The sequence below is a fragment of the Misgurnus anguillicaudatus genome, chromosome 22 (assembly GCF_027580225.2).
Source record: "Misgurnus anguillicaudatus chromosome 22, ASM2758022v2, whole genome shotgun sequence".
Taxonomy (NCBI): domain Eukaryota; kingdom Metazoa; phylum Chordata; class Actinopteri; order Cypriniformes; family Cobitidae; genus Misgurnus; species Misgurnus anguillicaudatus.
This window is the reverse complement of record NC_073358.2, coordinates 27,545,256-27,559,220: the sequence shown is the minus strand read 5'-3', so window position 1 is coordinate 27,559,220 and position 13,965 is coordinate 27,545,256. Positions and strand designations below refer to the sequence as shown.

At 37.8% G+C, this 13,965-nt stretch overlaps 1 protein-coding gene across 3 annotated transcripts in view; it reads left to right on the top strand.

Annotated features, from left to right (window-relative positions):
• Positions 1 to 316: 316 nt before the first annotated feature.
• The window catches only part of myo1ca (myosin Ic, paralog a), a 33,443-nt gene continuing 19,794 nt past the window's right edge, over positions 317 to 13,965 (top strand). The window contains exons 1-2 of one of the 3 annotated variants that reach the window (XM_073861210.1): positions 317 to 535; positions 671 to 867. Coding sequence is in view for 1 of the 3 variants with exons in the window: in XM_073861208.1 (XP_073717309.1) it covers positions 12,087 to 12,104 (18 nt within the window). In the remaining 2 variants the exon portion in view is untranslated. Of the gene's footprint in view, positions 591 to 670; positions 868 to 11,784; positions 12,105 to 13,965 lie in introns of those variants that run through there. The other 2 variants (XM_073861209.1, XM_073861208.1) reach the window with 2 other exon arrangements.

The following is a 13,965-nucleotide window of genomic DNA, read 5'->3' as shown; positions in this document are numbered from 1 at the left end:
TATTTTGTGGTTACCATGGTTACCATTTTACTACAGTAACCATGGTTTTTTGGTTTTAACTGTAGTAAAATGGTTAATTTTCTTATCCCCTTTCCCTAACGCTATTTTAGATTTTTATTTTAGATAAACATCATTTTGTATGATTTATAAGCTTCCTCATGGTGACCAAAATTGTCCCGACAAAGTCTGGCAGGGGGCGCCAGACTATTGCTTTGCAGATACATAATTTGCTCCTTTAATTATTTATTGTGTAATCACTTTTATGCTCACTTATATTCTGTTAACTTACCGTCAACAATCGTTTTCAGTGCATTACTCTTCACACTTCAACAGAGATGTTTTTACTTCGATTATTTCATTCTTAAATTCCAATACTGAGGCGCCACAAGGGCTGGACCGAAAAGAGGAAACCATCTGAGAAAACAATTATTTTTTGTTGGGGTGTGAGCGGGACCTTAGGCATTTTACCATTGTTTTAGCAAGTCATATGCAGGATCGTAACTTAACGACTTCCAGCTGCCTAACTTAGGTTAAGGTAAGCTGTGCAGTCGCATTATCTCCCAACTGCGGTTCTGTGCATATTTTGTTCAGTAAGTCATTTATTTATCTTCGTCTTTAATGTTATTATTATTCAGATACGTTTAAAGACTACTTTAAATGTTTGTTACAGGTCGGCCTTGCTCTATACACCTGTCCACGGGATGATATGTGATGCTGCCCGTGAAGCATCAGTGAAGCGAAGCGCACGGTAACACACAGAGTCACAGAGGAAGTGAAGCGCGTAGTGACCGTGACCTCAGGTGGACTCAACTCTGCTGTGACTCCAACATTTTCGAAACTTGATCGGGAAATTTACACATACTGTAGGTAAGAAAAATATCTAATATTTGCAACTCAAAGTACTCTTTAATTTGATTTACGTAAATGTTATTTTCTCTACCGTTATTTGTGGATTTTTTTGAAGGGTGGCAATTTAACACCCTCATCGTTTTTCGCGCTCGTCGCGGTCAGTTAGCCTTTTTCTTTTTTTTGAAAGTATTGTGGTTAGAGTGGTTAACAATGGAGAGTAGGCTAACTGCATCCTATTTCAATCATTAGATTAGCTACTAGTAAGGTTATGTTTCAAGAAACACGATAGAGTCGCGTGTGTGGCAGTAATTTGTTTTACAGCCATTTAAGGTGTGAATTAGGCTACACCTCAAGATTTAATGGTTTCAGTTACAAGAACAACCTGTGGTCAAATGCCTCAAAGTCAAAATTAAAACAAACAACATGGAATAAGAAAAAAAGTCATATTTGTTAACAGACAGTTATTTAATATTGCGATATGCTAATAAATTAAAAGGCATTAAAGCATCTGTAAAAACAAACTCCTATATATATAGATAGATAGATAGATAGATATACACAGATACACAAAACGCACACAGGCCTACATATTACTATTTTACATTTAATTTTGCATTGCTCAAAACTTCTGTCTATAAGAAGTGCCAAACATAAGTATGTTTTGTATAATTTGTACTTCTTATTTCCTATGTGGACTGTTTAGATGTACTTTATTGTAACTAGACAGAAATATTAAATTTTATGCAATAGAATTGTAAGATCTGCATGTGTTTGATTCAGATGCCTTGAAGTTTGACCTCGTTTGTATTTTTATGAATTTGTAGCCCAGTCTTAGGTTTCAGTGATTAAAACATACTGTCCGAAATAAGGGTACAAAAGCTGTCACTGGACAGGACCCTTAAAGGTCCTTAGGTTTGATACAAATATACCTTTGATGTACTATAATGCACTCTTTATGTACAAAGTTGTACTTTTTGAAAGTGTAGCTACTGCCTCAGTGACAGCTCCTTTATTTCTGTGTGTATACCTTTGACTCAGTCTCTTTCTCCTCCTCTTATGTTTAAGAGGAGCTGATCTAATAATTTTTCAGTAATCATCAGCTTTGATTATTCCCAACAATATTCAGATAGCTTTGACGTTTGTGACAATGGAGACGGTATGTACGGCAACTATGTGTGACAGTTTGTTAGTCATTGTATGACTCTTATTCTGGTAACTGCTGAAAGCATCTTTGGATAAACGTTTAAATCTTGCCATTATATTACCTCGGGTGCAAAAATTGCACTGGGAATAATTTCAACTGTGTTCAATTTTGTTGTGTTGCAAGAAATCGCATAGTTTGTTGAGCAAGTCTGTTGAGAAGGAGCAGACTGCAGAAAGGGGTGGGGCTGTCAGTGCAACCCAAAATTATTTCAGCTCTGCTGCCTGAGCAAATGTAGTCCTCGCAAGCCCTACATTTTTTGATCATATATAATTTGTAGTTATTAGTGGCTTAAATTGGTAAAAAACACAGTTAAGCACTGCAAATGATGTTATCGAGTAAGACTGACTCAAAGGGCTAAAGGCATTAAAGAGCACCTATTGTCCGATTCACGTTTTTAAATTTCCTTTTGTGTGTAAGTGTGTATTAGTACATGTTAACGATATGCAAAAGGTACAAACCCCAAAGTAAACGATTGCGCAAGTTATCATCAACGTAAATCTATTTTCTTGGACTACAACAAACACACGGATTGTAGGCAACAGTTTACTTCCTGGGATTAGTAATGTACACAAGACCGACATTATAATAATTCCTCCTGCTTCGGCCTGTAAGTTAACTTCTGTTAGCAACTGAATCTTTCAAACATGGTAAGGAGCGTCAGTTTCCGGCTGACGTCAAAGGTATTCAGAACAATTACACGTACAGATTAGCTGGCCAATCAGGGACACAGAGCTTTTCAAATCCATGCGTTTCAGGAAGAGAGTGAAATCTGGAGCTACAAAAACGTGGAAAATAATGTTTTTTTAACCATAAGCCACGCAAACACATATTAGACCAAATACACAAAATAAAGTTTTTTATTAGCAATGAAATAGGTGCTCTTTAAAGGAATAGTCTACTCATTTTCAATATTAAAATATGTTATAACCTTAACTAAGAATTGTTGATACATCCCTCTATCATCTGTGTGCGTGCACGTAAGCGCTGGAGCGCGCTGCGACGCTTCGATAGCATTTAGCTTAGCCCCATTCATTCAATGGTACCATTTAGAGATAAAGTTAGAAGTGACCAAACACATCAACGTTTTTCCTATTTAAGACGAGTAGTTATACGAGCAAGTTTGGTGGTACAAAATAAAACGTAGCGCTTTTCTAAGCGGATTTAAAAGAGGAACTATATTTTATGGCGTAATAGCACTTTTGGGAAAACTTCGACTCGCCTGAAAAGTCCGCTCCCCTTCTCACTCTCATAATGGGAGAGGGAGGGTGTTACTGCGCCGAGTCAAAGTACTCCCAAAAGTGCTATTACGCCATAAAATATAGTTCCTCCCCTTCTACGTTTTATTTTGTACCACCAAACTTGCTCGTATAACTACTCGTCTTAAATAGGAAAAACGTTGATGTGTTTGGTCACTTCTAACTTTATCTCTAATTGGTACCATTGAATGAATGGGGCTAAGCTAAATGCTATCGAAGCATCGCAGCGCGCTCCAGCGCTTACGTGCACGCACACAGATGATAGAGGGATGTATCAACAATTCTTAGTTAATGTAATAACATATTTTAATATTGAAAATGAGTAGACTATTCCTTTAACTTAAAAACACCCCATATGTTATTGTGTGGCAAAAGCGCTTTTCAGGGCCAATACTAAAGGAAATTATGAAAGTATGCTAATGCTGGTTGGTTATTTTTCTGTGACATACAGTATAGTATGACAAATGACATGTGTATCAGTAGGGGAGAGTGGGGGCGAAACTAACATTTTTCAGAAAACTTAATTTTAAAAGATAATGTTATGAGATATATTTTTGCTGTGGTCAATAACTCACAAGTGTGGTCTATCAATATCAGGTGGAATTTTGTAAAAATGTAAAAAGACTTCAGTATAATTTCACTTTAAACATAAGTAGTGAATTGTTACTTTCGACCCCACCTGCAGGGACAAAAGTAACACACAGGTGGGTCAAAAGTAACACCACAAAATAAGATAGATTTTTGTGTTACACTTTTTTTATTAAATATACATGACAATGACCTCGTTAATGTTACTGCAAACATATTTTGTAATTTATCTTTGTAAAAATAATGAAATTACAATTTAATTTTTAAAATTCAGTTTTATCAAATGTTTCAAAAGCAATCAACACCACAAACTGAAATTATTGAAAATAAAACATTTTTTAAACAGTTTTAACACTATGAAAATGAAATCAAATTAGAATATTATCAATTTTCAACATATACAACAGTATTAGCAACGGGACAAAAGTTATAGTGTTACTTTCGTCCCGACAGGATCTCCTCACATTCAAACACGATGTACTTTTATTTTGAAAAACTCAGAGAAGTCGAACTTTAGGATGTGTTAAAGCACTAAATAACCTGTAAACTGATCAGTACTTTAACACATGAAACCAGAAATACAACGCGTTATAAGAAAAAAATGACCGCTTGAGGAATTTACTTATGGTTAAAAACACCATTCTGGATCTACACGCGGAAAACTGAATAAATAACGCAATATTTGTCAGCTCTGTCAGGGGTTGTGTGCCTAAGATGCTGTCATAGTTTGGGATGCAAATGTTATCAGGGCCACTCGTCATACCTATCTCATTTCTGCATAACTTAAAATTTGTGCTCCATATCTCTGCATCTATCCCAATGGAATGTCCACTAGAGGCGTTTGGTTTTTGTCTGTTTTGATGCTGGATTTTAAAAGTTGAAGAAGAGACATAAACAAATTAAAACTTGCTTAAGTAGATTTGCGTCGTTTGGTACTTATTTTTAGTCATACGTTCAAATGCTTGGCATGCCTAGCGACTTACACTGTCCTTGGTGTTTATTTTTAATTAGAAACAGCCCACTAATACATAGAGAGGTATTCATTACTGTCTCTTTTGTAAATCGCCACAATGTTTCCTGTAAACAACAATTTCTTGACGTACCTCGGCCGAACACGATCAATCCTGACAGTAAATACATCAGACGTTTATCCACCACAGTCACACAAGGATGACCTGAAGAATACTTCAATAATGTTCAGTATTGTCTGCTTCGTAACTTTCAACCTGCATCAAAATGGAGAAAAAGTGCCACCAGTGCCTCTATTGAAACCCACAACCAAAAGTTTCATTGTCCAATGAAAGTAACTGTTGTATCCCAGGGAAGTATTATTATAAATCAGTTTTATTTTAGGCAAAACATGTTGTGCCATCAACATGTGCAGTGTTGTGTTAAGGAATGTAGCATTTTTGCAAGACTTGCAACAGAATATTTTCCTATTGCGTTTAGTACCATTGAGCCTATTTAGAGGTCTCTGAAAACTATTCCTTAAGCAGTCACACTTTGGGATAGAGTGCAGAGTGACTGAAAACCCTCAAAGCAAGGAACTTCAGACCAATAGTCCAGTGCTTGTTTATCATTATGGTATTATTATAGGTCGGCATAAGAAAAATGTAACTAATCATACAAGTTTACACTTTACTTTAAAAGAGTTTTACTTCAAAATAATCTGTCATGAACACATAGGGCTCTATTATACACCCAGCGCAATGCGCGACGCAAGTGTCTTTTGCTAGTTTCAACCCTGCGCAATTATCATTTTCATGTTTAGAGCCACGTTGTTTAAATAACAAATGCATTTGGGCCCCCTTTTGCGCCCATGGGCGTTCTGGTCTGAAAACGAGGTGTGTTCAGGCGCATTGTTGGCGGGTTGCTATTTTGAGGCAACTAAAATAGACTACACCATTGACCAACAAAAACCTGGTCTAAAGTCAATGGCGCAATATGTTTCTTTGTTATTTAAAGAGCGCATTAGTAATATGCGCCTAAACGGGACGACATCGCGGGTTTGCTTAACACATACATGAATGCCCAGCAGCACAAAAACGCTTTTAAATATGAAAGATTAAAGGATTGAATGTAAAACATCATTATTGAGTCTCTTGGACATAAATGAGGACTAATTATGAGACGTTAGAAGGCACAAAGAGCTGCTTCACCTGCAGCCTTGTAAGTAAATAAATGCTTTGCTTTAAACTAATGCATCTGTTTTTAAATGTTTATTGTATATGATGACTCTGTACCTGTGGATATGGTGAGATGAGAAACATTTTTAAGTAATGCTTAAAAAAACTGACGCTGTCCAAGTGCTGAACCTGGCGGAGAGCCGTTTGTAAATTCTTTATCTCCTGTTTGTTACAAATAAAGTATTTTTAGAGTACAAACCTTTTCTTACATACTTGTAAATTATTTTTTGATGATATTGGATAGCCATTTAAAGCAATTAAAAGCCTGCTTTTTTACTTCCATGACTAAATGAAAACGGATTTTAAAGGTTTTAATGAAAAAATAACAATTTCAAGTGAAAACAACACAATTATTTAACATTAATCTTAAACTGGGGATCTTCTTCCTCCCTTAGTTTTTCAGTTTACAAACTCCGTCATTTAAATAGGGATTAGACATAGCGTCAGCGCGGCTTTTAAAGGGGATGAAAGCTAAGACTCTCCTTGGTTTATTGCACGTTACGCCCAAAATACTCCCATTAATCATTAAAAAAATAGGACCAACCCTTTTCAACCATGCGCTCGGCGCACAAACCATTTTTCCTGTCATTAAATTAGCAAAAGTGGATTCGGACACGCCCATTTAGACGTTGCGCTGTGTGCTTTAGACAATGCGCTTAGATCGTTGAAATAGGGCCTATAAAGTTAAATCTACTAAAATAGACAGGGTTGTACTTGTCTCTACAGCATCTGGGTGGTCATGTGCTTTGCTAAAATAAAGGGAGTTTGAGCAAACATATATATGTAATTTTTTGCCCAAAAATGCTTTCAGTTACAGCAGCTTTGAATTGTATGATGAAACTTTTTGTGATTGCTGTAGAAGTAACAAAACACATGCATGTTTTTGTGTCTTTGCATGCCTCGTGTGTCTGGGTGCATTTGAGTGTCAGTACTGTATGTTGGTATGAACACAGTACAAAGAGCGAGTGAGCGAAGTCTGTTTTTTTGGGGAATCAGTGAAGAATGAATAGAGTACAGGATGTTTGTGCGCACTCGTGTGTGTGTGTACTGATTCTTTTGTGTATGTTTGCTTGTTACTGAAAGACTCGATTGTTCATTTGGAAATGGAAACTCAAATGAGACAGCAGTACACACAAACTGTTTATTAACACTTGACTATGAAAAGTAGAGCGTATGGGCCTGGAGGGGGTCGGCGTGTGTTTGTTTGTGTCCTTATCATGCGTTTATCACTGGATTAATTATGTACTAGATGTGTTTTTTGTGTGTTTGTTGTCTGCTTCTATGGTTACCACATCCATCACTGCCCTGTGTTTGCCATGTTTGATGTTGTGAATAATTCATTCAGCTCTTCGGTTTACAATGTACATGCACTTCATAGGTACAGTAGCCGTGTGTAGTTTTGAGTTGATTTAAATAAGAGATTATGCCAAATCTCTCCTTATTCTTATGATGGGTGGCATGCTGGATTGATTAAACTCCCATCCTCCTGTCTCCCTCCTGCATGAGCTCTATAAATATGATTTATGATGGTATTACACGCCATGCCTCCTCTACACAAGCACGCCAAATGTTTCCAATTGTACTGCTTAGCTGCAGTCAGCTAAACTCAAATTTTAGCATGTAGCCCAGATAAGATGGGAGTTCTACCTTGGTTATATTTATTTTGCTTTTTTTAAAGGAAATTGCGTCATTGCACCAATCATCTTTGCAATGCCTCTAGAGCCAGACCTGTTACATAGGCGCCAATTTTTATTTTTTTGCCGGTGAGTGCTCGGCACAACACATGCAATGTTTAGGTTGCTTAGCTATGGCAGATGTGACGGGAGAGAACAAAGTGCTTTGGAAAAAAGCATAGATATATACACTAGATGTCACCTTGGAGTTCTAAGCATGCGTCAAAACCGCCGCCATCTTGGAACAGGGGTCTTGTCATAGGAAGTAGCTAGGTAACACTGCTATCTCCACCTGTACTTCGAATTCATGAAATGCCAGACTTTTGTGATGCGTATGGATGTTATGGCTACTAGCACTATGCATTATAGTTAGAAAAAGTAGATTTTCAAAATATCAAAACTTTAATTTTTTTCTGTACTCGACTGTTGGAACAAACCAAAAGAAAACCTAGAAAATCGCATTCATGATGATTTATGGTGATTTTATTTCCGTTAAATGCAGGGCTCCCCTGTTTTAAGATGGCGACTCTATTTGACGCATTCGTTTCAATGAACTGCCGTAGCCAAGGCAGCATCTAGTGTACATATCTATGGGAAAAAAGGAGGAAAGCGGCACAGTCGCGTTTTTTGTGTGGTTTTATACACAAAATGTGTAACGCCCCCATATTCAGCTTATTCATAAAAAACATATTAAAATTGTAAATTATATATTGTAGATATTAAAACTCCCGAAATCCATCAATCAGAGAGGCTCATAAAAATTTCAAAAGCATTTCTTATTTAAATTAATTGAGCATATCTGGTGTTTTTCGGGGGTGCCCATGGGATCGGCACATTTGGTCTGTCAGACACTGCATATGCGCAAACAATCAGTAGGGCATGTTGCAAAGAACATGTGAGTACAGAACCCCTCCCACAGAGGATGTCATACTTTAACTCTTTCCCTGCCAAGTTATCTTGTCAATTACGAAAAAAACATTTCCCTGCCAATGACGCTTTCCTGGCGAGTTTTTACTGTAATATGTAATTCCACTATTATCCACTATGATGGCGCTCTTACCCAATTTATAAAAACTGAAGCAAAAACTAATTTTTCAAAATTTAAACTGTGTATGTTTTGATAATCATTCTGAATCTGATCTCTAACAAAATTCTTTTACAAAAATGCAATTATTTCAGCTTTTTGCTCAAAATTTGGTGTTTTTGAAGAAACCTACCCATATTTAAAGTGATTGTTCACTCAAAAATAAAAATAAAGTCATTAATGACTCACCCTCATGTCGTTCCAAACTCGTAAGACCTCAGTGTATCTTCGGAACACAGTTTAAGATGTTTTATATTTAGTCCAAGAGCTTTCTGACCCTCTATTGAAAATCTATGTACGGTATACTGTCCATGTCCAGAAAGGTATAAAAACATCATGAAAGTAGTCCATGTGACATCAGTGGGTCAGTTAGAATTTGTTGAAGCATCGAAAATATATTTTGGTCCAAATTAACCAAAAGTACTACTTTATTCTAGCCTGGTGCAACCAGACTCTCGTACATTCATTTCATTTGTACAGAGAGTCTGGCCACGCTCCATTGCAAAGCGTTACTTCCGTTAAGGCGGGTCCTCTGTTGAAGTTTAAAACTATTGGATCTGCCCAGAGTCACTCTGAATCTGCCATAACCAATCGCTAACGTTTGGTCGTGACGTATGTCACTCAGTCTGGCGCACGACCCCAACGTCTGCGTTCTTAGCCACTCCCCGCTGTTCACTGATTGGACCTGCAGATTTTGCCGGAGAAAACGAAACTCAACACAGCAATTCCAGACGTTCTTCTGAAGCGAAATGAAAATGAAGCGGAAGAACGTAGGAGGGCGGAGCCAGGCTAACTTTATTCAGCATTGTCTTTACTTCCACTGCAGTGACGCTGCTGAAGTACAACGCTGCTGACGTGTTATCTGGTGCACCCCAGGGTTTTAAGTTTGGAAAAAAAATCTTCGCAAATATGTCTAAAGATAACACTTCAGCAGCAACGCACGCGGTTCACAACAGACACGGAAATGCTAAATAAAGTCGGAAATTTTTATTCTTTTTGGACCAAAATGTATTTTCGATGTTTTAACAAATTCTAACTGACCCACTGATGTCACATGGACTACTTTGATGATGTTTTTATTACCTTTCTGGACATGGACAGTATACTGTACATAGATTTTCAATAGAGGGTCAGAAAGCTCTCGGACTAAATCTAAAACACCTTAAACTGTGTTCCGAAGATGAACGGAGGTCTTACGAGTTTGGAACGACATTAGGGTGAGTCATTAATGACATTATTTTCATTTTTGGGTGAACTATCCCTTTAAAAGGTTATAAAAAGAGAACATATGAAGATAGGATAAAACATTTTCCCCCGTTTTGTTGTTTGTTTGTTTCTCTTTAAAGCAGAGGGTCTGTTCTTTCATTTGATATATATATTTATAGAAGAAAATGTTCCTGAAAGTTGTTTTTTTTTAATTTGGTGAAAATCACAAAAAAATGCAGGCAACTTAAAAAAAAAAACGTGGCGGGAAAGGAGTTAATGTTTAACGACTTTATTTGCTAGAGTGGCCATATTGACCGTTGTGACCTCCCCCATTCGAAGCACTAGCAGTGACGTATCTTGGGTAAAATACCTTTGTTATAGTTTTACTCAGATAAGCAAACAGTCTCACATGACCTGTGCTGTTGTACTGAATTTTAGCATGGCTAGCGACAAAGCTAACAAGAAGTTAATAGAGACTCCAGCCAAACCAAACAACAGACGTTTGCTTCGCATGCTCCATGAATTCAGTATTTAATCTGGTCCAACTCCACTCCGGGTTTTGCATTTCCCATTCCCAGCTCATTGGTGAGAAAAAAACACTCTGAGCAATCCTGGAGTTGGAGAGAACTCCAACTTGTTCCACTCTGTTGATGAAATCATATAACTGTGCTCTACTTTCATTACGCAATACTCACATATGACATATTTACAGCCTACAGTAGGTAATTGGAATGATGCCGTTACATTTCTCAGGTGCTGTTACACTAAATATCAGCCATACTGGAATGCTGCTTGGCAGATAGACTTGAAAGGCATCTGATTGTTACAGTAGTGCTGCTGCTGCTGCTGCTGCAGTATTTTCAACTGTTTTTAAAGGGATAGTTTACTCGTATATGAAAATACTGTCATGATTTACTAACAAAATTATGTTGTTCTAAACTCTTATGAGTTTCTTTATTCTGTTGAAAACAAACACATTTTGATACTTAATGTTAACCACACAGTTGATGGCACCCATATTGATTTATCTTACTATGGAAATCAATGGGTACCATCAGCCTGTGGGGTTACCATCATTTATTAAAATATCATCTTTTGTATACAACAGTATAAAGAAATTCATGTCAAAATGAGGGTGAGTAAATAGTTACAGAATTTTCATTATGGAGTTTAATTCAAAACAGAGAAATAGTTAGGATTGTGCAGACGTGTGACATTTATGCATCTGACAGCTGTTCAATGATCTTTCACTCCCAATGTGCCTGAGTGGGTAAAGCAAAAGAGGGAGGGGCTGAAGAGGGAGAGAAAAAGCGAAATGGAAAAGAAAATATGAGGTTGAATTATTTGACATTTGTTTGGCTATTTTAATATGTTCTCATCTAGCAATTAGCACCTTGATTCTCACACTGTTTACAGTACAGTTTACATTCTGCAGAAGCCAAAAACATGCAAATGTTTTTCTCTTTCCATCTTTTTCAGAGTGACTCAACCCTGTCTTTTTTTCTATTTGCGCAGGGAGAGAAAGAGAACAAGAGAGAGTGGAAAAAGAAACTAAGAGATCAGATTAAAAAAAGAGAAAGATGTCAGACAGATGTTGACTTGCAGAACAAAACAAAAGAGCTTAATAACAGGAGAGAGAGAGAGAGAGAGAGAGTGAAGGGTTTATTTGTGTTGTTTTTTTTTAAGCGGTCTTTTGACCGATGATTTGTGGGTGGGGCTTTGGGTGTGGGAGATTTGTCATCAAAGTTTTCCCCTCTTAGAAAGAAGAGAAGTTGTACGTTTGTGTGAGTGTTAGAGAGTAGAGCTGCTGGGTCACCGGGCAAGTTTAGTGGATGTGAAGAGAGTTTGTATAAATATGGAAGTGTATGACGGTATTTGATGTGTGTGCGTTGCTTGCTGACCGGAGAGAGGAAACCTGCATGTAATAAAAAGCACATACCGACATGCACTCACTGATTTGTCAGACACACCCTGAAGATTATTAGTAAGGAACGAGGGATTCCCTTAAAGAGAAAGACAGAGAAAAAGAGAGAAGGAAGGATGAGATATCGCCGCAGGGTAAGCCTTCTTGTTTTAACCAACATCTGTCTATGTGGGTGTGTTCGTGAGTGTCTACGCTATTTTTGCTTGCCTTCGCATAGTAATGTTTTTACAAGAAACAAGTCCAATTTGCTTCATACCTGTATAGTCTGCGTTTATACATATGTGCGTTTTTATCTAATTGTGTGTGTGAGTACAGTGAATGGTTTTGCATTTTGTTTAGTCTGAGTACTGTTATGGTTTGCTACGCATGTATGCATCATGGATAGCTATGATGACAGACTGCACAATGTCTCTTTCCGTTGAAGACCAGCTTTCGTGTCCTACTCTGAGTGTACTCATATGGGCTTTAGAGGAGAGAAGCGGCCCTTATATGGAAAAGCCGTAGACTTATAAACTCAAAAGCCCAGAGAAACGGCCCAGTGCCAATTTATACAAGAAAGCTGTGTTACATCTCCCTTAGGGACTATAGTACCCACATTCGGTCTCTATAGGCTCCTAAGCTTCTTCAAAAATTCAATACAGAGCACAACAGTTTAACTTTCTGTGCCGTTATGGTTTGTTCTTAATGTGTAACAAGTAACTTTACTTTTAAGCATTTGGCAGATGCTTTTATCCAAAGTCACCTACAGTGGATTACAAGCTACACATTATATCAGTATTATTACAATTTAACATGCTCTACAAATTGAACTATAGGAATGACTCTTCTTATAAGTGGTGTTTATAATGTTAAGGGTGTCTAACCATTCTCCATATTTAAAATACAACATAGACGCTAAACTGGATACATTTTGTTTTCATCACAGATTCCTGCATATGATCCGCTCTGTGCTATCATGTCTTTAGACCGGAGGACACTGTGTGTGTGTGTGTGTGTGTGTGTGTGTGTGTGTGTGCGTGCGTGCGTGCGTGCGTGCGTGCGTGCGTGCGTGCGTGTGTGCGTGTGCGTGCTGTAGCGGCTCGTCTGACACTGACGTATCACACTTCATTCCCCCATGGACAGCATTTTTACCTTGTCTTCATTTTCTGCTATATACAGTAGTGCACTCTGTGCCATTCACCATACAAGAACTACAAAATGTATGAAATGTATGACTTATTTTCAGTTTTATAATGTAGGGGGCGGAATGCTTTAGATTCTAGAGTCTTTGATTGGAGGAAATGTAATGAGAAGCTGAAGCGTAGGATGATGTCATAAAAACTGCAGACTTTTTGACAGAATGCCTATATCTTAAATTTTGTACTTGTTTTAAAGCCCACTAACTTATAGTACCTCGCCATGAAACGAAAGTAGCATTTTTCCCCCTTGTGGTGAACAGTGTTGGGGGTAACGCATTACAAGTAACGTGCATTACGTAATAATATTACTTTTCTGAAGTAACAAGTAAAGTAACGCATTACTTTATAAATGTACACATTAATATTTTAGTTACTTTTTTTTTAAGTAATGCGAGTTACTTTTTACTTTAACCTGATAAGGAACAACCCCTTGCACGTGAGGCTGCATTACATAGGGGCGGCAGTGGCTCAGTGGTTCATGTAGGGTGTCTACAAACCAGAAGGTTGGTGGTTCAATCCCCGGCTCCACCGGACCAAGTGTCGAGGTGTCCTTGAGCAAGACATCTAACCCCAACTGCTCCCGATGAGCTGGCTGGCGCCTTGCATGGCTGACACCGCCGGCGGTGTATGAATGTGGGAGTGAATGGGTGAATGCGAGGCAAATTGTAAAGCGCTTTGGATGGCCATAGGTCTGTTAAAAAGCGCTATATAAAGGCAGTCCATTTACCATTACGTCATTGTAACTTTGAGGCATGTAATCTTCAAAATATACGGTAATGCGGCACATCGTTGGAAAGCTTAGACTTTAGGGATTCCA